Here is a 22,717-nt window from a genome sequence, read left to right as displayed (position 1 = left end):
CATGTTCAAGGCATTAGACAAGGGCAGCCAGTATTAACGTCTGGATCTGTGCACAGCTGAATCATCAGACTAGGTAAGCAAGCAAGTACAATAGCGAAAAATGGCAAATAGAGCAATAATAACTGACATGATCCATGATAACATGATATTTTTAGTGATATTTGTAAACTGTCTTTCTAAATGTTTCGTTAGCATGTTGCTAATGTATAATGTTATATTAGCTTTGTGAACTTTGTTTATGCAATGATAGAGTCGAGAGCTCGGGAGGGGGCGGAGAGCGCAAGCAATTAAAGGGGCCGCAGCCTGAATCGGCGCATTTCTAATTATGCCCCAAAATAGGCAGTTAAAAAAATTAATTAAAAAAAATCTATGGTGTATTTTGAGCTGAAACTTCACAGACACATTCAGGGGACACCTTAGACTTATATTACATCTTGTAAAAAACGTTCGATGGCACCTTTTAAAATTAACAACAAATTAAATGTGCACTATGTAGTTTTTCCATCCGCTAGGGGGCGCCTATTCGAAACAGAGTTGTAGCTTGATGACGCCAAGTTTGAGCCCAGAATCTTGAGACATGTAGTCTTCACCTCACAGCCAGTGGAAATAAATTGGGATAGGACTCAGGCAGAAATCATGTTCATGGATGAGATTATTAACATTACTGTAGTATGAAGCAAAGCAGGACAGAGTGTTGTGGGAGCTGAATGAGGCCGCTGGAGTGATTGTGCAACACAGTTGCCGGTGCCGCTTCCACTTTTCTGGTCATGAGTATGAGGTAACACAGCTCTGTTTATCATATTAAATACATTTGAGAGTGTTGAAAATGTTATAACATTACTCTGTGCGTTCGCTCGGTGACTGCTGTGAGACACTTATTTTTATACACACTGCAGTAAGCTAGATTGATTTTAGAATATATTTAATGCTGGGTGGCTTGTATTGATAAACAGCATTCAATAATTTTAAAACGTATTGTATGATGGAGAAAATGCTGTATTACTGTTACTAAAAATAAAGCTGCATCTGATTATGCTACGTTAGAAAATATTGTGTTTTACTCTGAGGCATGGTAAAACATGGTACTTATAGACTTAATGTAGACTTAATTTATAGACTTATAGACTGTCTATAAATGTAACCAAACAGTTGTTCCCTTGTCTATTAAAAAATATTAAAGCATCTTTGGTGTTTCCATGGTTCCTACAAAATAAAACGGAAACCGAGGGTAATGTGGGTATGGAGCAATTTCTGGCTTTCCGTTTTTTCACAGTTGTACAGTAGGGGGCACTATTATACATCTTCTGAACAAGTAATGAACCTCCTGATCAAAAGACAGAAAAAGACCCAGAAACAAGATATCATATGTGAGCAGTTGCATATGTAAAATAACGTGATCATCAACATTAAACAGCATATAAATCAAAACTGCCTAAAGTTACTGAATGAAATATTGACCCAGAACAAGCTAAAGGACAGTGAAGATTTGGGGGTGTTGATAGACTCAATCTACTCCATCTATGTTTTGATCAACATTCTGAATCCAATCCGGATGTAGTCTTTGACAAAAACATGGTTTTCTCAGCTTTTTTGCTCAAAATGATTTTTTGTTGTTGTTGTTGTTTTTTAATGAAATGTACCCATATTCAAGCATCTCCTGACTCACTCTCACTGCAGACTCTGCTGAACCATGCCCCCCGCCGCACAGTCACAATTTTATGTGAGGAAATGTGAGCGGAACTAGAAATTAGAGCTTGTTATTACATTCAGTAGCTATCACGCAGCAAGGTTTTAGCATGACAAATTACGAGGCATCAGGTTCAAACTTGCTCTCTGGCATTCTTTGAACAGGGCCAACTTGATAGGTTTTCCTTGTGAATAACAAGGATTTGAATACTTGCTGTATTTACAGGAATACAGTAAGAAACGATGGTAACTTTAACCACGTTTAACAGTACATTAACAACAAGCTAACAAAATATTTAGAAAGACAATTTACAAATATCACTAAAAATATCATGTTATCATGGATCATGTCAGTTATTATTACTCCATCTGCCATTTCTCACTGTTCTTGCTTGCTTACCTGCATAAAGTCTGATGATTCAGCTGTGCACAGATCCAGACGTTAGTACTACCTTGTCTAATGCCTTGAACATGGGCTGGCATATGCAAAATTTGGGGGCGTACATATTAATAATCCCAACTGTTACATCACAGTCGGTGTTATGTTGAGATTCGCCTGTTCTTCGGAGGTCTTTTAAACAAATGGGATTTACATAAGAAGGAGGAAACAATGGTGTTTGAGACCCACTGTACTGTATGTCATTTCCATTTACTGAACTCTTGTGATTCAACTATGCCAAGGTAAATTCAATTTTCAATTCTATGGCACCTTTAAAATTATGCCTTTATATCTGCCTATCACTGTTTTATATTGGAATGGCACATAGATGATCCAAACTCAACTTGGATCAGTGCAGTAGCAGGAACACTTTTAAGCATGGCCTGTGTTTATCCCCATTGGAAAAGCAATTGAATAAACTCACTTCTTCTCGGTCAGCATCCAACTTCTTTTTTATTGTATATTGATAAATGCAAATACAGACAGTGCAGACAAAACTAGGGAATCATTGGAGAATGATTTTTGGGAAGGAAATTCAGGTAGAGGACTGGAAAGCTGTATGCAAGATGCCCTTTTATCTTGCCAATAATTTTTCCTGGGAAATGCAATTCAAAATTGTACAGTGCTTACATGTGACTCCAGACCAAAAGCATAAGATAAATCCAGAGTTGCTGTTAATTGTCTTAACTGGTTTTTAGTATGACATGCATGGCTTTACAAGAAGATCTTGCAACTCATGCTCGTGGATTTTTTGTGTTGTCTTGTTTCTGCTGTGTGGATAGAGATGACCAGACTGTAGACCTGCAGCAGAATTCTCGCCAACCAGTAGATGATCAACTACAGAGATTGAAAGGCCAACACAAAACCAGCATGAAGAACAGGTATGAGAGATTATTTGAGGGAATCAAAGTACAAGAGAACCAAAACCTCCTGAACAGGATTTACACACAGCTGTACATCATAGAGGGAGAGAGTGAAGGAGTGAATGAAGAACATGAGGTTTTACAGATGGAGAAAGCACCTAGAACACAACACTCACAAAACACTCAAATCTACTGCAATGACATATTTAAACCCACACATGAACCAGGATGTGAGGAGAAAGACAAAATAAAGACTGTTCTTACTAAAGGCATCGCTGGAATAGGAAAAACTGTCTCTGTGCAGAAGTTCATTCTGGACTGGGCCGAGGGAAAAGCCAATCAGGATGTAGATTTCATGTTTGTGCTTCCATTTCGAGAGCTGAACTTGATTCAAGATCATCAGAACAGTCTTCACAGACTTCTGCTGGACTTTCATCCTGAACTTCAAGATTTTGACTTAAAAATTTATGATAAATGTACAGTTTTGTTCATCTTTGATGGTTTGGATGAAAGCAGGATAACACTGACATTTTCAGACCATGAAAAGGTTTCTGATGTGACTAAAACTTCATCAGTGGCTGTGTTGATGTCAAACCTCATGAAAGGAGAGCTGCTTCCCTCTGCTTTCATCTGGATCACCATCAGACCAGCAGCAGCCAATCAGATCCCCTCCAAATACATCAACCGCCTGACAGAAATTCAGGGATTCAATGAGCCTCAGAAGGAGGAATATTTCAGGAAGAGAATCAGTGATGAGCATCAGGCTAGAAGAATCATCTCACACATCAGAAAATCAAGAAGCCTCCACATCATGTGCCACATTCCCGTCTTCTGCTGGATCTCATCCACTGTGCTTCAAAAGCTCTTGAAAGAAGATCTGAGTGCAGAAATCCCTCAAACTCTGACTGAAATGTACATCCACTTCCTGTTGATTCAGATCAACATGAAGAATCAGAAGTATGAAGAGAGAGGAACAGAGAAACTCCTTCAGTCCAACAGAGAAGTGATTGTGAAACTTGCTGAACTGGCTTTCAAACAGCTGATAAAGGGCAATGTGATGTTCTATGAGGAAGACCTGAGAGAGAGCGGCATAGACGTCATTGATGCCGCAGTGTATTCAGGGCTTTGCACTGAGATTTTTAAGGAAGAATCCGGAATCCTTCAGAGGAAAGTCTACTGCTTTGTACATCTGAGCTTTCAGGAGCTTCTAGCTGCTTTCTATGTCTTTTACTCCCATCTGACGAAGAACATGGAGCCATTGGATTTGTTTGAGAGGTACAGATCTGAGAAAATCTCTCTGTGTGATCTTCTAACATCAGCAGTTGATAAAACTCTCCAGAGCAAAAATGGACTACTGGATCTTTTTCTGCGGTTCTTGCTGGGCATCTCACTGGAGTCCAATCAGAAAATCTTAAAAGTTTTACTGATACACACAGAGAACAGCTCAGAGACCATCAGAGAAACGATACAGTACATTAAAGACACAATCAAGAGGGATGACTATCAGATGGCTCTTTCAGTTGACAAATCCATCAATCTGTTCCTCTGTCTGCTGGAAGTGAATGATCAGACTCTGTACAAAGAGATTCAGGAGTTTGTAAAATCAGACAAACACTTAGAGAATCAACTCTCTCCTGCTCACTGCTCAGCAATCGCCTACATGCTTCAGATGTCAGAGGAGGTGCTGGATGAGTTCGATCTCATGAAATACAACACATCAGTTGAGGGTAGATGGAGACTGATACCAGCTGTTATGAACTGCAGAAAAGCTCTGTGAGTATTCATTCATGTAATCACAGAAGAAACAGATTTGTCTGTAACTGTATCTGTGAAATCATAACCCTGTTTTATTACTATAATACAAATCCCCCCTGTTCTTTAAGCCTTAAGATGGTTTAAAGAACAGAGATAAACCACATATTGTTGCAGTCATCTGTTTATTGACATGGTTCATCGGTTTAAACGACTCTATCTGCATTTTATGCAGCTGCAGTTATCTCTGGATGCCTTTGTCCATATTAAGGGATTTCCTGCAGTGCCATCATTTTTAATGAGTCTCAGTTGTGAACTGCACAAGGGCACCCTTTGACTTCCAGTAAGAATGAAACAGAACTTATATCATTGTGTTATTGCTCCATAAAAACAAGACACTTAAAATACAAGTGATTAAAAATTTAATACATCTCTTCACCCTTGTAAATGAGCCTCTTGTTGAGTATATAAGACAATGTCAAAAAATTTTGGAATAAAAGTCGGAGACAGAGAGCACCTGATCTCTCTTTATGCACATTTATTCTACCCTTCCAGGGATTTGATTGGATGGCCTTAATTTTTTTTTACATTTTAATGAGAGCAAAACTGAAATCATTATATTTGGTCCAAACTGTACTAATAAGACCTCTAACATTGATTTGGGCCCCTTGCTTCCCTATGTTAAATCCACTGTTAAAAATCTGGGGGTAATAATGGATACAGATTTTAAACGTGACAAACAGATAAACTCGGTAGTCAGGTCAAGTTTTTGTCAGTTAAGGCTTTTATCTAAAGTTAAGCCTTTTTTGTCATTTAATGATTTTGAAAGGCTTATATATGTTTTTATTTCATCACGTTTAGACTATTGTAATGCTCTCTATGTTGGTGTCAACCAGGCCTCTCTCTCACGCTTGCAGTTAGTGCAAAATGCAGCAGCTCGACTTTTAACACGAACACGCAAACAGGAACATATTTCGCCCATATTGTCTTCGCTACATTGGCTTCCAGTTCGTTTTAGGATTGATTTTGGTTGGTTTTAATGCTTGCTTATAAATCGTTAAATGGCTCAGCACCAACTTACCTTTCTGACTTTATACAATTGCACATCCCATCAAGGTCTCTGAGGTCTGCTGATCATATGCTGCTGACAGTTCCTAGAGTAAGACTAAAGCACAGGGGTGATCGTGCCTTTGCAGTAGCTGCCCCTAAACTCTGGAACTCACTACCTTTGTTTGTGAGGATGGCCCCTAATTTAACTGCTTTTAAAATTAGTCTTAAAACATATTTTTATTCTTTGGCGTTTAATACAGTCTGAGAGCTGTGGGTTTTTTTTTTGTTTGTTTGTTTTTATTCCCCTAATTCGTAATGTTTTGTATATTGCCCTTTTTGTTGTTTGTTTTATGACCCTTTTATATGTACAGCACTTTGGTCAACTACTGTTGTTTTTAAATGTGCTTTAGAAATGAATTAAACTTGAAACTTGAAACTTACACTTTTTTATTTAACAAGACAGATCATCATCTGTGTTTAACTGTGTGTAATGAAATCACTACATGTTCAAATGTTGTTTTAACTTTGGTTGCATTTTCTTGGCTAGGCATTACTGCAAACAATAATTTTGAGTGTAATATGCTTAACAAGTTAAAAATAAATAATTAAATACATTTTCAAATCAAATACAAACATAGCACTCACCAATGGCCAGATGAAGTCGGTGACCAAAGCACTGACTCCTCAGCCACTTCTTCAGTTCAACAGCTTTGATAACGTTGCTTGTCATTGTCAGTCGTTATAGCAACTAGCACCTTTTTGTCGAGCTTCCAGTTCACTAGTGCGTCCTGCAGGGCTTCCGCTAGATCAGTAAAGTTCAGATAAGATAAGTTTTTTGTTTTTTTTCAATAACCACGCATAAAGGTTATTCTCTCAAAAATACAAACATGTACATACATGTTGGTCACATATTATTGTAGCATAGTTCGTGCTGAATACAGTGTAATGACACTTTTGCCTTTAATATGTTTATAAGCAACTGAAAGAAGCACAAATGTCAGGGCATGTCAAAATTTCTCCAAGGCCCCAAAAATTCTCAGACCCCAGAGGGTTAAATATGCCATGGAGTAACAAACATGCTAGAAACACATTAAATCATGCATCACTTGGCAAAGTGCTAATGTATGTGATTAACGCCACAAAACAGGAAGTTGCTGTAAGTCAGGCATACGATGTCAAATCTGCCCCAAACTTTAAATGTTTGAGAACAGTCCTGCCCTGAACACATCTACATGTGACATGTTTAACTCTATGGGGCACTACTAGCAACACTAAAGTATGCAATTAAGTTCTAAACATGCTACAAACATTCTAAAACATGCTAGCTACTCTTAGCTGAGTGCTAAAGCATGCTATTATCATCATGAAACAGGATGTTGTTGTAACTTAAGAATACAATGTCCAATCTGCCTCAAACTTCACATTTTTAATAAGAGTCCTGGCTTGATAAGACATCTACATGCCAACATTTAGTTATAGTCATATCGCCACCAGCTGGTAGCAGGAAGTGAGGCAAATACAAATTACTGACATTGCCATCCTATATTTATATACTTAAATGCATATTGCCCACCGTGCTCTGTTTTCCTAAAGCCACCGGGTGGTGATGGAATGGGTGTGATGGCCCTTTAATTACTGCTTGCACAATCACAGCCCGATCAATGACGGGACTATATTCAAGCCATTCATCAATCCCAATAGTCAATAAAGTTTGCAGACGTTTTGGGTCCCTGAACTGGATCTCGTTCAGGACTCACGCTGTCAGAGGAGGCCTGACTAACAGCTCCAAATTGCTGCGGAGCAGATGGCTCACATTGGGAATTCTGAATCTCATCGTCTGAATGAGTGACAGTTCTCTGCTCAGTTACCTGTCCTCCATCAGCTGTTTTTGTTTCTTAGAGAAACAATAATTCACTGTATTGGGATGCTGAGCCATTTTGCCGATTCCTAATCATTCTAACAACTGTAAACTAATAAGTAACCTATTGCTCCTATTTTATTCTGTTGCCCCCATCAACACAGAGACATACATATAAATGCATATTAAACAATTTTCAAATATGAAACGCTGTGTACATGACTACAATAAATTGATGGCAGTATGGGAGGGGGGGCACTAATGTCGCCCATGCAGGCACCCATTCAAACAACTCACGAGCCGCACCTCTTAGAGCGGTCATGACTTTAGTGGTTTCTTTATAGATATTATTCAAGCAGATACGTTAATCTTCTGAATGAAGAAAACATTTCAAAACTCACGTATAAGCAAATGCTGTTGTCAGTCCCAAACAGTGACGGTGAAAGCAGCATGCATATTTCTATTATTGATATATTACTGTTAAATGCCCTTTTAATTATTGGCACATTATTTTCCATGTTAGGATTGTTTTATTATTATTTGTAATTATAATGACAAAATGTTTAAATAAACCTTGAAATATTAACAACATAAATTACAGTTATTATTTATTTGTAGGTTACTTAAGGTTATACTGATAAGCCACTATATTTGACTAATCAGAAAATAACAGATTGAAAACAAAAAAATGGTCACACTTTATAACTAAAGCTGTAGATACTTGCAGGTATTTAAACAAATATATAAGTACAATGTAAAAACATTTACAGAATAATTAAATGATTCATTTAAATGTTAGTACTTAGTTAAAGACACTTAATATAAAGTGGGGCCAAAAAATAATTACTAGATGAATCAACCATCAAATTAATCGTTTATTACAGCCCTAAATACAAGAAATTATTAAAAACTCTACCTGTAAACATATATAAATATATATTGCTGTTTGTTTTGATCTCTACACAGACTACATGGGTGTAATCTCACTGGTCATTGTTGTGAAAGTTTGTCTTCAGCTCTACAATCTTCAAAGTCTCTCTTGAGAGAGATGGATCTGAGTAACAATGACTTGCAAGATTCAGGTGTAAAGCTTCTTTCTGATGGACTGAAGAGTCCAAACTGTCAGCTGGAGATACTGAGGTTTGAGTTCGAATTCTTTCATTTGTTTTTGTTTTTTGTTTGTTTTGCATTTATTATTAACAGTCACACTGTTGAGACTTATTATGTATGCAACTACATGGTGTTCCCTTTCGAAAGGGAACTTCAACTCTGCGTTGAACACGCAATGGGGAAAGTCACACGTGACCCGGTGTCTGAAAGCCAACTATCCAACAACTCTAATCCCTATTGGCCGGCGACAGCCTATGACATAATACGGCGCAACCCGGATGTATAAAGGAGCGCCTGGAGAAGCAGTCATTATCTCATTGTCTTTCGGTCCTGTTCTGTCTGATCGCGACTATATCGACTCCGGTAAGGGATTCTATATATGCCTTACAAACGTTCAAGAGAGTGTGTTTATCCGTGTCCCAAGGTTTGACACTTGATATACACATTTTTCTGGGCGTTTCTGTCTGGAGAGGAGCACGCATACAGTGCTTGAGGGCACCGTTTGTGTGTTTGTCTATTGTTTACTGTGAGCATCTATCTATTGGGACGCTCCGTTCTCGTTTGGCACTCTTCCCAAGGGAAGAGCTGTCTGCATCTGTGCCTGGTGATTCTAGCCCCATTTGTGCTGAGGCATAACGGCGGCTGCAATCATAGGGCTCGCAGGTGAGCTCGTTGGGAAGTTTGAGAAAACTGTATTCTCTCTCAACTCCCCCGGGGCTGACGAGGATGAGTGGATAACGATGACGTTCGTGTTTGACGCCATCACGTCCGGCGGCGAGCGCTCCTCTGGCTGTTGTGTGTGTGGAGCTGCTGTGTTTTTGAGATTCGCTTTCGGCGGGCTGCAGCTGTTGTGAGAGCGCGTTAAGAAAGGGGCCGCGTGCGGACGGCTTGACAAGCGATTCCTTTCTGTCCATGAATGCTGCAGCTTCCATGACTTTCCTTTCCCTTCTGATCTCCGCGTTTGAGATTGGGAGGGCATGGAAAAACCCCTAGCCATCCAGATTTATATCTGAACCCAGACAGAAGGGAGGAGGAAGAAGCAAGAGTGAGATGGATGATCGATTGTAAACACCGTTGCATTTGTAATCGATTCCCCCGGCTACATAGGGCGATTTAATGTAAAAAAGGAGCATTACGAGTCTTCAGTCTTTGAGCCGCAGGAGGGTCTATATTTTATGCGTTTAAAATAAGACCTTATTTTCCTGTATCGTTTTCTGAGCATGTAGTCAGAAAAAAGTAAGGGTTTTTTGGGAAAGCTGAAGTTGATAGACTGACTACAATATATATTATGCAGGCCACGAAATGGCCGCCTCTTAGCCATCTGTTGTTTAGAGTAGCTTCTCTGCTGCTTTCTAGAGTAGTTTGAGTTAGCACTTGTCACTTCAGTTAATATGTACAGTATGTTTAGGTCGACCTTAATCGGCTACCTGACATTGTTTGCTTGTGAGCTTCGCTTTCTTTTTCTTATCCATGAGATTTGGAGGTGAAGCCCAGGTTTCACTAGGCTTGTGGCCCTGTAGAATCCCCGTAGCTTAGCGGCCAGGCTAGAGCTAGGTTAGGTGTGTTATTTACATATAAACCTATGTATACTTCCCTTGTCAGGTTGTATAATTACTAGTTCTGGCCTTCTCCCGAGGGAGTTGTTAGGCCATATGCCCATTATCCCTTTGCTATGTAAGTGCAATTTTTGAGTTTAACAGCTAGGTTGTAGACTGTTTTTAGGCTTCCTGATGCTGTTATCTCAGGTGGTAGGCCCTTATCTTTGCGTAGATAAGTCATGCTGTGTGTGCTAGGCCCCACTTTCTAGAACTTTTATGCTATGGAAAATGTGGTTTTTCCTCTGAGCTACTTGTTTTCTTTAATCAAGTTCAAGTTGACGTTGCTAGTGTTTAGCATCCGTCCTCTATGGCTCAGTAAAGATTTGAGAATCTGTATGGAGAAAATTATTTTCCTCTGTGAAAATAGCATATACATCAAAGCGTTGTGTTTGCTTTGAAGTTCTAGACTTTTGCCCTACATTGTATGTGAGCTTACTTATGCTGCCACAGGTCAGCACCTGTTCTCATAATAGCAGGCTTTTCATTAGCCGCTATTAGAGACATTGATGACCTAATATTCCCGATTAGTAGGTTTATTGGTGTTACTGAGTGCATCACCTGTTGGATTGTGTACTCAGGGTAGTATAGAACCACTTTTTGAGAAAAGCTGGTTTCTATTAGCTCCCTTTTTGTGATCTTGTTAACAGTTATATTGCATATAACTTTGATTGTAGGCTTATGGTTAATTAGCCTCCTTCTAGTAAGCAATTGTACTTCTACAAGTGCTGTTAGCTGATCATAGTTTGCTCACATATTTTGCATTATCTCATGATCTGAAGCCACGTGTCATTGGAACGGTAGGCCCCAACAGGCCTCCTTTCTAGTTCATATGTTGGCACAGTTTGTGTTTTATTCTGCAAACAGGCTGAACGCCACATATTGCTGAGATTGTAGGCCCCACAAGGCCTCCTTTTTAGCTGACTTGTTAGCAGGATACCTGGGAGTACAATACCATCATCGGCCACGCCCCACCTCTATTGAGTAGGCCTTAAGCAGGCCTCTCATGGAGTATGTGGCGTAATATGCATTTCCTTTTAGATACTAAATCTTTGAATGCATGGCCTGATGGTTGGTATTGTTATGGTCGCCACTTGCTGATGCCACGTGTTTACTAAGGTAGGTCCTATGGGCCTCCTGTGCAGCATGTTGGAGTTCAGTTATGTACTCCTCTCGCTTTGAGAGTAAAAAGGTGCTTTTTCCGAGTACTCTTCTGAGTGGCTGACCTCTCAGGGGTGAGTTTTTGTGGTAAAACCTTACTGAGGTTTGGTTTTAACTACATCAGCCTCTTTGAGTCTGGGTTTCTAAGCTAGTTGAGCTAAATTGCTACCTAGTATCTAGGTTGGTTCTATTTTTTGCTCCTAGAACCCTAAAACGAGCTGCTCGTTGGATACAAGCTGAAGCCACGTGTCATTGAATCGGTAGGCCCCATTCAGGCCTACTTTTTAGTTCACATGTTGACACAGCTTGTGTTTTTATTCTGCAAACAGGCTGAACGCTGCTTGTTGCTGAAATGGTAGGCCCCTTTAGGCCTCCTTTTTTAGCTGACTTGCTGGCAGGATGCCTGGGAAACCATGCCACCATTGGCCACGCCCCATCACTGAAACGGATAGGCCCTAAACAGGCCTGTTCATGATGTTTGGCAGCGTTTTCATATTTTCCCTCTTTGGAAATCTCTAATACATGGCCTTTTTTGGATGATATGGTTTTGATAGCCACTTGCTGATGCCACGTGTTTACTAAGGTAGGCCTACTTCGGCCTCCGGTGTAGCATGTGGAGTTCAGTTATGTACCCCTCTCGCTGTGAGAGTAACAGGGTGCTTTTACCGAGTATGTTGAGTGGCTGGCCCCTCAGGTTGATTATGGTAATGAAACCTTACGAAGGTTTGGTTTAACCTACATCTGCCTCCCTGAGTCTGATTCTACTCTAGTTGAGCTAAGAGCCACCTAGCACCTAGGGTGGATCTTTTATGCTCCTTGAAACGGCCACAAGACTTACGCCTGCGTCTTAGAGGTTGCTAGGCCCTATGGGCCGCCTTTTTGAACACACTGGTGTATGTTTGTGTATATTTCTCTTTGAGAATTATCTGTGTACACTTCTGGTTGGCCAGAGGCCCAAGTGATAAATCGAACCTCCTTCGGTTCGGTTGCTTATCGTTCTTGGTGCCTAAACACTGCCACGAGCTGATGCCACGTGTCTGCTGAGGTTATAGGCCCTTCCAGGCCTTCCTTAATACGTGTTGGCGTACGCTGTACTCCTCTTGCTTGAAAGAGTAAAAGGTGCTTTTACTGTGTACACTGCTCGTCGGATTGTGTTAGGTGGATTGTCATGCGGGTACTTTGCAGCACTCTTATGCTGCCATTGAGGTTGTCTGTCTGCCCCAGCAAGTCAGGTGTTCAGGGTGGCCCCTCCAGGCCACTTTCTGAATATACTTCTGTTTCACATATAGCTACTATCATGCTGTAGGCTCCCCTTCGGCCTCCATAAGTATGTGCCCATTGCATGGTCTACATGTTAGGTGAGCTCTGTACTTCCCTTTTGGGTTATGTATGTAATAGTGCTTAGCTCCCTAAGCTGATCATGGTGGTAGGCCTTAATCGGGCCTCCTCCTAAGATTCAGCCCTAGGCTGGTTTGTGCTCCCCTGTATGAACAGGTGTTTAGCGCACAGCATCCTCAGTGCGTTAATTAATTGCTGAGTGGATCCTAGGATGAGTGGATTATACTCCCCTCAATACAAGGGTTCATAGCACTCAGCTGAGTTCTGCTCTCCAGGATGCCCATCTCTATGCGTGGGTCTGAGTTGCTCCTGCCTCTCTGCAGTCACTCTTACCTGCTCTCTTCCATGAAGAATGTGTTATGGAGATTCTTACTCAGACAGGGTTCTGGGTTCAAGTTTGTCCTATGACAGACCAGGTCGGCCTCCCTGGTGGCATTGAGGGTGACTTCGTTCCCCTCTAGTGACTGGCCGGGGTTCCTTCGGTTCTCTGGCCACATTCCCTTAACACTCTGAGGTCTGAAAATGCGCCGGCGCGTTTTGTAGGTTTTTTTTCACATTGCAGCAAAACAGACTTAAAATACTCCGTCATTTTTTGTCATAGAGACATAAGTAATATATCAATTGAAACTATAGAATATCTTCTTTTATTTGTATACACTCAGAGTAAAAACACAATGTTGTGCTTTTTGTAAAATAAAGAAAACTAACATGATGCGTGATTTCTCCTCTCCCTCTGAACGAAGTCCAATCTGATAGTTCTCAGAAAATGAACTGTAACTTAGTGAATACTAATCACAGAAAAATTAAACTTATGTCTAAAAAAACGTTAAGATGTCAGGTTTTAAATCATGTAAGTCAAATCGAAAACAAACCTTCCGTGTTTATGTAATCTGTATGAAAAGAGAGCCATGTCAGAAGTCCGTGATTCAGCTCATTATCCGCTAATGCGGCCACGCCCACGGAGCCAGCGCTATTCAGACGCAAATTCAGAGGCAATACATGCATTCATCGTCTCAATCGTGTATTTATTGTCTTGAAAAGTGTTTATCTGGATGTAAAAGTCATGGTTAGGGAGCTCTAGAAGACATACAGATAGTTCCTGTTTTCTTTTCTTCTATAGATTAATTTCAGATGAGTTTTTGTTTCTTTAGCGCCCTCCGGCTGCAGTATGAATTGGAAACTCCATTCATGGAATAGCCTCTTCTTCTTTTAGATGAATTTGTGGACTAAAAATGCACAGAGAGCGCCCTCCGACTTCAAGGATGAATTGAAAACACCAGCGCTCATAGTAATGACAATGAATTTTAAATAAATATAACTCCTCTGTATAGAAAATTGACATAAGCATATGAGAATCCAATATTTCTCCAAATGTGCATGCTTTTAAACTAAAAGCCTATATTCAGACTCTTTGCATCACATAAATACATTATATTTTAAAGTATAATATAAAACCATTACTTTATATTGTAATAATATTTTTCTGTATGTTTCATATAGCATGATGAGCTTGAGGCCCCGTTTACACGTACATGGTTATTTTGAAAAACGGAGACATTTCCCTTCGTTTGCGCCCTTCGTTTACACGCAAACGGAGAATTCGCCTCTGAAAACGAGTCTTTCTAAAAACTCCGGCTAGAGTGGAGATTTTGAAAATCTTCGTTTGCACGTTTGCATGTAAACTGAGACAAACGGGTGTTTAGGCAACCAACGTCACAGTATGCGCCAGAGCTCGCACATATGTCAAAAGTGCGACCTATGTTTACATGTGATCATGGAAGCGTTCAGAGTAGCAGTCGCATTTATGTTGATGCAAACTCTTCTCGTGTGTTTGCATTTGCAAGCTGCTCCATTATGTCGAGGAGCAGAGACGAATGAGTGCTCGGAAATCAGCAATTTTGCAACAACTTCGAATCACTTCAAGAGGAATTCGGGATTCTTTTTCGCGATTCTGATTGGTTTAGGTGGGCTTGAGCTGCTCGTTACACTCTTGACGTCATATATACACGGGTACGTGTAAATGAACACTTTTCTGAAAACTGTCATGTGTGCACAATGTTATTTTTGAAACTGCAGAGGTTGAAATGTCCGTTTATGAAAATAGCCGCCCATGTGTAAACGTAGCCTGAGACATCACAGAAGGTTTTTTTCACAGCCTACCTGACTGAAATGCCTCATTAATATGCAAGTCATTTCAGCTCATTACTATCCAATTCTTTTGTCTTCCCAGGTGAGAATGGCCATTATTCAGTGGTGATTCACGCCTCCACGCATACTGTTTCTCTTGGCAAAAAGTGTCTTACAAAAACTAAATCAATATATTGTTTTATATGAAGGAGTAGGCAGCATAATTTTTACATAATTTTGAAGCAAAAACTCTAGTTTACAACCTCCAATACCCAAAAGTCTTGTAAACACAGATTTACTATACTTTTTTTGGCCTTATTTCAGTGACTTAAGTTTTTTGTTTTTTCAATAACCACGCATAAATGTTATTTCTTCAAAAACACAATCATGTACATACATGTTCCTCACATATTATGGTAGCCTAGTTTGTGCTGAATACAGTGTAATGACACTTTTTCCATTAATATGTTTATGAACAACTGAAAAAAGCACAAATGTCAGGGCATGTCAAAACTTCTCCAGGCCCCAAATCAGCCTCAGACTCCAGAGGGTTAAAGGGACCACTTTCTCTTTGGAAAAGTTGGTTCCAGATGCCTTTAGTGGCCTTGGTAGGCCTTCTGCAGAAGGCCTTCTTGAGGCTCAGCTTGGGCTGTTGGCCAAAGGGAATGCTGTCACTGACAGCCTGGTGTGACCCGAGGGTGAGTTGCTAAGCGTTTCCTTCAAAACTGCTCAACGTTTGTCAGCCATATTATTTGGCATGCACTCTCCTCAAGCATGGCGGCGTGGGTATTTTGTTCCCCATTGCGTGTTCAATGCAGAGTCTTGTTCTCAGGAAACTATGGTTACATACATAACCTGAGACGTTTTTGTTATTCAGATTTCCCGTATGTAATCTCACTGCACAGTCTTGTGAGAGTTTGTCTTCAGTTCTGCAATCCTCAAACTCCTGTCTGAGAGAGCTGGACCTGAGTAACAACGACCTGCAGGATTTAGGAGTGAAACTTCTTTCTGATGGACTGAATAGTTCAAACTTTCAGCTGCAGATACTGAGGTAAATGGTTTTCCATACAATTAAAAAAATGTTATTATAATGAACCAAATGTGGCATCTGTTCTTCTTTGAATGTTAACGAACAAGAGACATGGTTGCAGTTTTTTCCATATTCATACAGGTGGACTGTATTTTCCAATCTGAGAATTATGTACCATGTGGACTGCATAAATGTAAACATTCAGTGTAATTCAATTCATGCATGGATTGCTTTCAATAGCACAAGCTAGCAGCACCTTCTAGTGGGTGTGTGCAGGACACCCATAGCATCTCAGCCAGCATCCAAAATTATATGAAAAATATGAAATTATTTTACTTGCCATTAGGCTGGTTTTTTTTTTTTTTTTTTTTTTTGGTAACACTTTATTTTAAGGGTCCAGAATAATGCATTAGTTAAGCATTAATCCTTAAAGACCTAGAGCATTTTTGGGGCTCCTGACTCGCCTGCACTTTTCTCTGGTTTTCTAACCTATTCTAGCAGTCAGCATCAAGTGCCATATATCATTTTAAACAGGACAACTTGAAGTTTCAGTTTGCTCATTTAAAGTGTCAGTTTTACATTTATTTTGACTGAGAATGGATAAAATTCCCAGAATTAAAAAAAAAAAAAAACGCCAGCAAAAATCTAGGGTTTTTCACTGTAAACTTTTTTTTCTTTTAAAAAGTTATATTTGGATGTTTTAAAGTTTCAGATGAAATTTTGTATAAATTGAACAATCTCTAAGCAAGTTATAGCCATTTGTTACAATATTACTCTAGATAAAACTACAATATTACTCTTTAGGGATAAACAGGTGTACTTTATTTATTGATAATTTGTGTCCAAAAAAGACCAGGGAGTAAAATAAATTTAAAAAATGTTATACAACAGAACAATTAAGAAAAACGTGATTTTGTAGAAATATATTTTCAATCTGAACATGAATAAAAACAAATAGTGTTCCAAATAATGAAAACAATTATGAAAATTGTCTTGTGCAACGAAAATAAAAACAGTGGAAAGGTTTTTTTCACAAAATACACACAAAATGAGAGAGAAAAATAAGTAGTTCAACTGAACTACTAATGTTAATGATCTTCACACACTATAAAATAAGTATTTAGATAATATAACAACCAAACAGAGCAGTCCTGTGACTGTATTCACTGAACGCGTCACATTTGATTGCACCAGTTCTCTGCATAGAGACATGTTTGAAAACATAAATTGCAATAACTTATCTGATGTGAAACTGTTTTATCCTCATTTTTGGTTCATGTTATGTCAAAGTCATTGTAATAAAGTTCAAAGTTCTTAGGGAAGGAAGAGGACAGGGTCAGCTTTGACTGCTGACTGATGCTTTATTCAAATTATTCAATCTCCAACACATGTCAGTGCATCAGCACATAAACAGAAAAAATGTCACAACAATAACTTTCACTCCAGTGTAAACATTCCAAGCGGCTTCAGGCGTTTCTCAGTCAGCAGTCCCTTTCTCTCTCACTTACTCCTGCTTCTCCTGGCGTTTTATCCTGTCTCCACGCCAATTGCTGAAATAAGAGACAGGTGTTCGTTATTTGCATTTAACCCACTCACTCACCATGCGTCTCCCGACTCTCTCTCCCGCTGCAGACCTCGCTGAACCACGCCCCCCTCGCCACAGTCTTGCTTTGTAACATAAGTGTTCTCATTCAAATCTGTCATTTTTGTGTTCGTTTTTATACATGCAGATACACGCGCATGCAAATACTTTCACTTTGCTCTTATTCATACTTCCAAAGAAACATGATAGTATCGTAACATAGTAACATTTTGCTCTGTTTGTGACTTTCACGACTCATTTCAAAGAATTATGTTATCCAAATTACACATTTCTGTAATCATTTAATCATTAACCAGCGATCTTTATCTCCATCCTCAACAGCAACCATAAACAAATCGTGCAGTCGTTATGAATTAAAAAATTGCCACCTCAAAAAGCTTGACACAATATGTTTTATGGCAGTGATATGATAGCTCATTAGCTCATCACAGATTGCAACATACCTTGAAGGGAAGTGAAGTGGAATACCATTTTTGTGGATTAATAACTTAAATTCTGCTCTGTACCTGATACAGAATTATTATATATCATCAGAGAGGACTGCTGTAAGTGTAATATGTTCACGTTTAAATGTTGCCATTACGTCTATGTTGTATCTTTCACCATTTATCCAAACGAACAAAAAAAATATGTTTTGTGTCTGTAAAAGTTATGTAATAATACTTATATAACAATGAGAGACCCCAGAAGACTTATACAGAAGACTTACCTCTCTTACGCTAACGGACTACTTCCTTATAGCTTAAACGCATGCGTACAAACAGCAGCTTGAACATTACGTGCAGTTAGACCACAAGCACAGTAGCACACAGAATCATTAATAAGAACTTATTGTCAGCGCTTTCCTGCAATTTATCAACAAAATCAACCAGAAACTGAAAGTTTTATAACGTATATGTGTTTCTGTTTTCAAGTAACTTAAACCCAGCTACACTATTGTTAAAGAGACGCTGCACAAACTGGTAGGACAATTTCATACACACATTCATTCTCACTAATGCATTCAAATAAATCCCACTTCATCTGTATCTGATTTACAACAAACAAAAATTGGTAGAAATAAAAAATGGAAAAAATCACATGTACATGAGAATTCACAGCCTTTGTTCAATACTTTGTTGAAGCACCTTTGGCACCAATACAGCCTCATGTCTTTTTGAGTATGATGCTACAAGCTTGGCACACCTATTTTTGGGCAGTTTCTCTCATTCTTTGCAGTACCTCTCAACCTCTATCAGGTTGGATAGGGAGCGATGCTAAACAGCCATTTTCAGATCTCTCCAGAGATCAATGGGGTTCAAGTGTGGGCTCTGGCTGGGCCACTCAAGGACATTCACATAGTTGTCCCGTTGCCAATCCTTTGTTATCCTGGCTGTGTGCTTAGGGACGTTGTCCTGTTGAAAGATGAACCTTCACCCCAGTCTGAGGTCCAGAGCACTCTGGAGCAGGTTTTCATCAAGGATGTCTCTGTACATTGCTGCATTCATCTTTCCCTCAATCCTGACTAGTCTCCCAGTTCCTGCCACTGAAAAACATCCCCACAGCATGATGCTGCACCACCATGCTTCACTGTATGGATGGTATTGGCCAGGTGATGAGCGGTGCCTGGTTTTCTCCAGACATGATGCTTGCTATTCAGGCCAAAGAGTTTAATCTTTGTTTCATCAGAGCAGAACATTTTGTTTCTCATGGTCTGAGAGTCCTTCAGGTGCCTTTTGGCAAAATCCAGGTGGGCTGTCATTTGCCTTTTACTGAGGAGTGGCTTCTGTCTGGCCACTCTACCATACAGGCCTGATTGGTGGAGTTGTTCTTCTGGACGTTTTTCCTCTCTACACAGAGAAATGCTGGAGCTCTGTCAAGACTGAACATCGGATTCTTTGTCATCTCCCTGACTAAGGCCCTTCCGATTGCTCAGTCGCTCTAGGAAGAGTCCTGGTGGTTCCAAACTTCTTTCATTTACAGATGATGGAGGCCTCTTTGCTCATTGGGACCTTCAATGCTGCAGAATTTTTTCTGTACCCTTCCCCAGATCTGTGTCTCAATATAATACTGTCTCGGAGGTCTATGGACAATTCCTTGGACTTCATGGCTTGGTTTGTGCTCTGACATGCACTGTTAACAGAGGGACCTTATATAGACAGGTGTATGCCTTTCCAAATCATGTCCAATCAACTGAATTTACCACAGGTGGACTCCAATCACGTTGTAGAAACATCTCAAGGATGATCAGTAGAAATAGGATGCACCTGAGCTCAATTTTGAATGTCATGGCAATGACTGTGAATACTTATGTACATGTGATTTTTTTTGTTTATTTTTTATTTTTAATAAATTTACAAAGATTTCAAACAAACTTTTTTTCATGTTGACATTATGAGGTATTGTTTGTTGAATTTTGAGGAAAATAATTTTAATCCATTTTGGAAATAAGGCTGTAACATAACAAAATGAGGAAAAAGTGAAGCGTTGTAAATACTTTCTGGATGCCCTGAATGTGTTATTGTTTAATGATAATTTCTCTCTATATATACATATTGAACTTGATTGAATGAATTGAAAGTGCACATTTTTATGCAAACCTCTTTATCTTTTTCCATGTGTCTCTTTTGAGCTTCTCAAAATTAATGCGTGTGTGCCACTCATACCAGCAACAAATAAAAGAACAAATGATCATCTAAATCAGACTACTTTGCTGTTTGGCAAAGGCTTCTCATCAGCACATGTTATCGCCTTGAGAAAAACCAACGAAAAACCAGAGAAAAAAAAGAATCATTACAAAAACATTTAATGATCAATCTTTCAGCACCACAGGGTTTCTAATGAACTTGGGATTCCAATTGTCCAGGATAAAACCACGGGTCCTGCCACGTCCATTGAATTCTGGGCATTTAACTTGGATACAGTTAATTACCAGGCCTCACTCCACAAGGAAAAATTGATTGGATATTTCTGGTTGCACCCACCTTCCTAGAGAGTCTAAACTCTTCTAAATATTCAAATTGTCAAATCTTACAAAAATCTTTGCTCAGCCTTAAACTTCAAGATGCGTTTAACCCTGCAAGTCCACGTTTTCTTATGACATCTCCTGTGCATCACGTTTTTGATTTACACGCTAAGAGATGAGCATTGGCCCACCAGGCTCCACTCTTCCTCCCTTCACTCAGCCAGACACCACAGCTTTTCCTGGTGCTCAGTCTCAGCGATCTCAGCCTAGGCGCCAGAGCCTTCCCCACCTAACTCTCTTTGGCCGGTAGGGCTTTACTCATCCGATGCTGTGAGCCTTGGTCTCCCGTCGGATGTTGTGAGAGCCCTACCGATCGGTCGTTCCAAATTTTGGCTGTTGCTTGTTTATTGGCCAGTAGGGCCCGTCCACCCGACACCGTAAGCTGCTCTTGTTATCTCATGAACTTCAGTGTTACTTTACTGCTCTATATTCATATGTGACCAGTCACGGAAAGTAGGGACACAAGTCGGTTCTGGGGCATTTTGAGTTATTCACAGATTCTGACAGTGCAGTCTCCAAGCTTTCCAACGATGTGTGACACATGGAAATCTGATAATATTTGGAGAAGTTGTGGCCATTTGAAGGTGCCTACTCAAGACAGCTCTATAGGGAGAAAAACGCCTCTAAAGTTGCAGTTCTCGCCTGTTCTCACCTGCTGGGAGTGACAATAGGGCTCATTTACATCTCATTTAGATAAGCCATACCCCCTGTAAAGCTGCATGGACCGCATACTATTAATAATAAAGGTTAATGTGCATTGTAAATGTCAGTAATTTATCTTTTTTGACTTTTATAAAAATGATTTAGAGGCTGAAATATGTGACGTTTTTGTCAAAACTCTATTTGAACTTGTGCATTGTAGATAACATGTTGCAAGACACTCCTTTAAAATCTGCCCAAAATTTTTAATGTTATTATTTTAATGTTTATGTAAAGAAAAAGTACATATTGATGCTAATTTTATTTTTTATTTGCTGGTTTTCCACATAAAACTTGGTGAATTGACTTTTTGAACAGGATTCTGTGATAACCGTGATCATTTTGGTCACTATAATCATGAAATGAAATGTTCTCACCTGAGAAGCCTGTTAAAGAAGAATAGGCAATCCAGGAAATAACTGGACTAACAGAGACCAGAGATCGCTAACTATGGCTATTCAAAACACTTTTCAAGACAATAAAATCATTATTGAGACGATGAATGCATGTATTGACTGAATTTGCGTCTGAATAGCGCTCCCTCCGTGGGCGTGGCCGCATTAGCGGATAATGAGCTGAATCACGGACTTCTGACATGGCTCTCTTTTCATACAGATTACATAAACACAGAAGGTTTGTTTTCGATTTGACTTACACGTTTTAAAACTTGACATTTCAACGTTTTTTCAGACATAAGTATAATTTTTTTATGATTAGTATTCACTAAGTTACAGTTCATTTTCTGAGAACTATCAGATTGGACTTCGTTCAGAGGGAGAGGAGAAATCACGCATCATGTTAGTTTTCTTTATTTTTCAAAAAGCACAACATTTTGTTTTTACTCTGAGTGTACACAAATAAAAGAAGACATTCTATAGTTTCAATATATTACTTATGTCTCTATGACAAAAAATGACGGAGTATTTTAAGTCTGTTTTGCTGCAATGTGAAAAAAAATCCTGCACAACGCGCCGGCGCGTTACCCGACTACAGAGAGGTAATGTCTTATTATGCCGCTTTCATCGTCGCTCAGATCGTCTTCAGAATCAGTGAGCGCTTGTTCATAAGCATCCGGCTTGTCGAAGAAGTACGTGTAACGGCCACGGTTCTTCATTGAATTTTGATATCAGCTAGAGCCGGCCAGAGTGCTGCATAGTAAGTAGCCACGCTTCCCAGTATGGAAATACACACAGACAATGACACGCCCCTACTGCGTGTTAGAATCTCTGAAAAACAAGCCGATTTCAACCTCAAAATGTACGCTTTTAAATATACCAATACTGCTATCTCAAACACGGAAAGGCTTCTTCATGATCTCAACTAACAGATTCTGCAAAAAAACGAAAATCACCAATTTTGAAAAAAAATGCTTCTTTCTCATTTTGCTCAAGAGTTGTGCTGC

At 39.5% G+C, this 22,717-nt stretch overlaps 1 protein-coding gene across 6 annotated transcripts in view; it reads left to right on the top strand.

The window, feature by feature from the left end:
- The window catches only part of LOC125246086 (NACHT, LRR and PYD domains-containing protein 3-like), a 34,096-nt gene that overhangs the window by 1,824 nt on the left and 9,555 nt on the right, over positions 1–22,717 (top strand). For 5 of the 6 annotated variants that reach the window (XR_007179719.1, XM_048156935.1, XM_048156932.1 and 2 more), the window contains 3 exons: positions 2,908–4,761; positions 8,615–8,788; positions 15,857–16,030. Coding sequence is in view for 5 of the 6 variants with exons in the window: in XM_048156935.1 (XP_048012892.1) it covers positions 2,908–4,761; positions 8,615–8,788; positions 15,857–16,030 (2,202 nt within the window). In the remaining variant the exon portion in view is untranslated. The remainder of the gene's footprint in view (positions 1–2,907; positions 4,762–8,614; positions 8,789–15,856; positions 16,031–22,717) is intronic. The other variant, XM_048156933.1, reaches the window with a different exon arrangement.

This window comes from Megalobrama amblycephala, linkage group LG14, assembly GCF_018812025.1.
Source record: "Megalobrama amblycephala isolate DHTTF-2021 linkage group LG14, ASM1881202v1, whole genome shotgun sequence".
Lineage (NCBI taxonomy): Eukaryota > Metazoa > Chordata > Actinopteri > Cypriniformes > Xenocyprididae > Megalobrama > Megalobrama amblycephala.
Note: the sequence above shows the minus strand (reverse complement) of the source record. Positions and strands in the feature narration are given on the sequence as shown.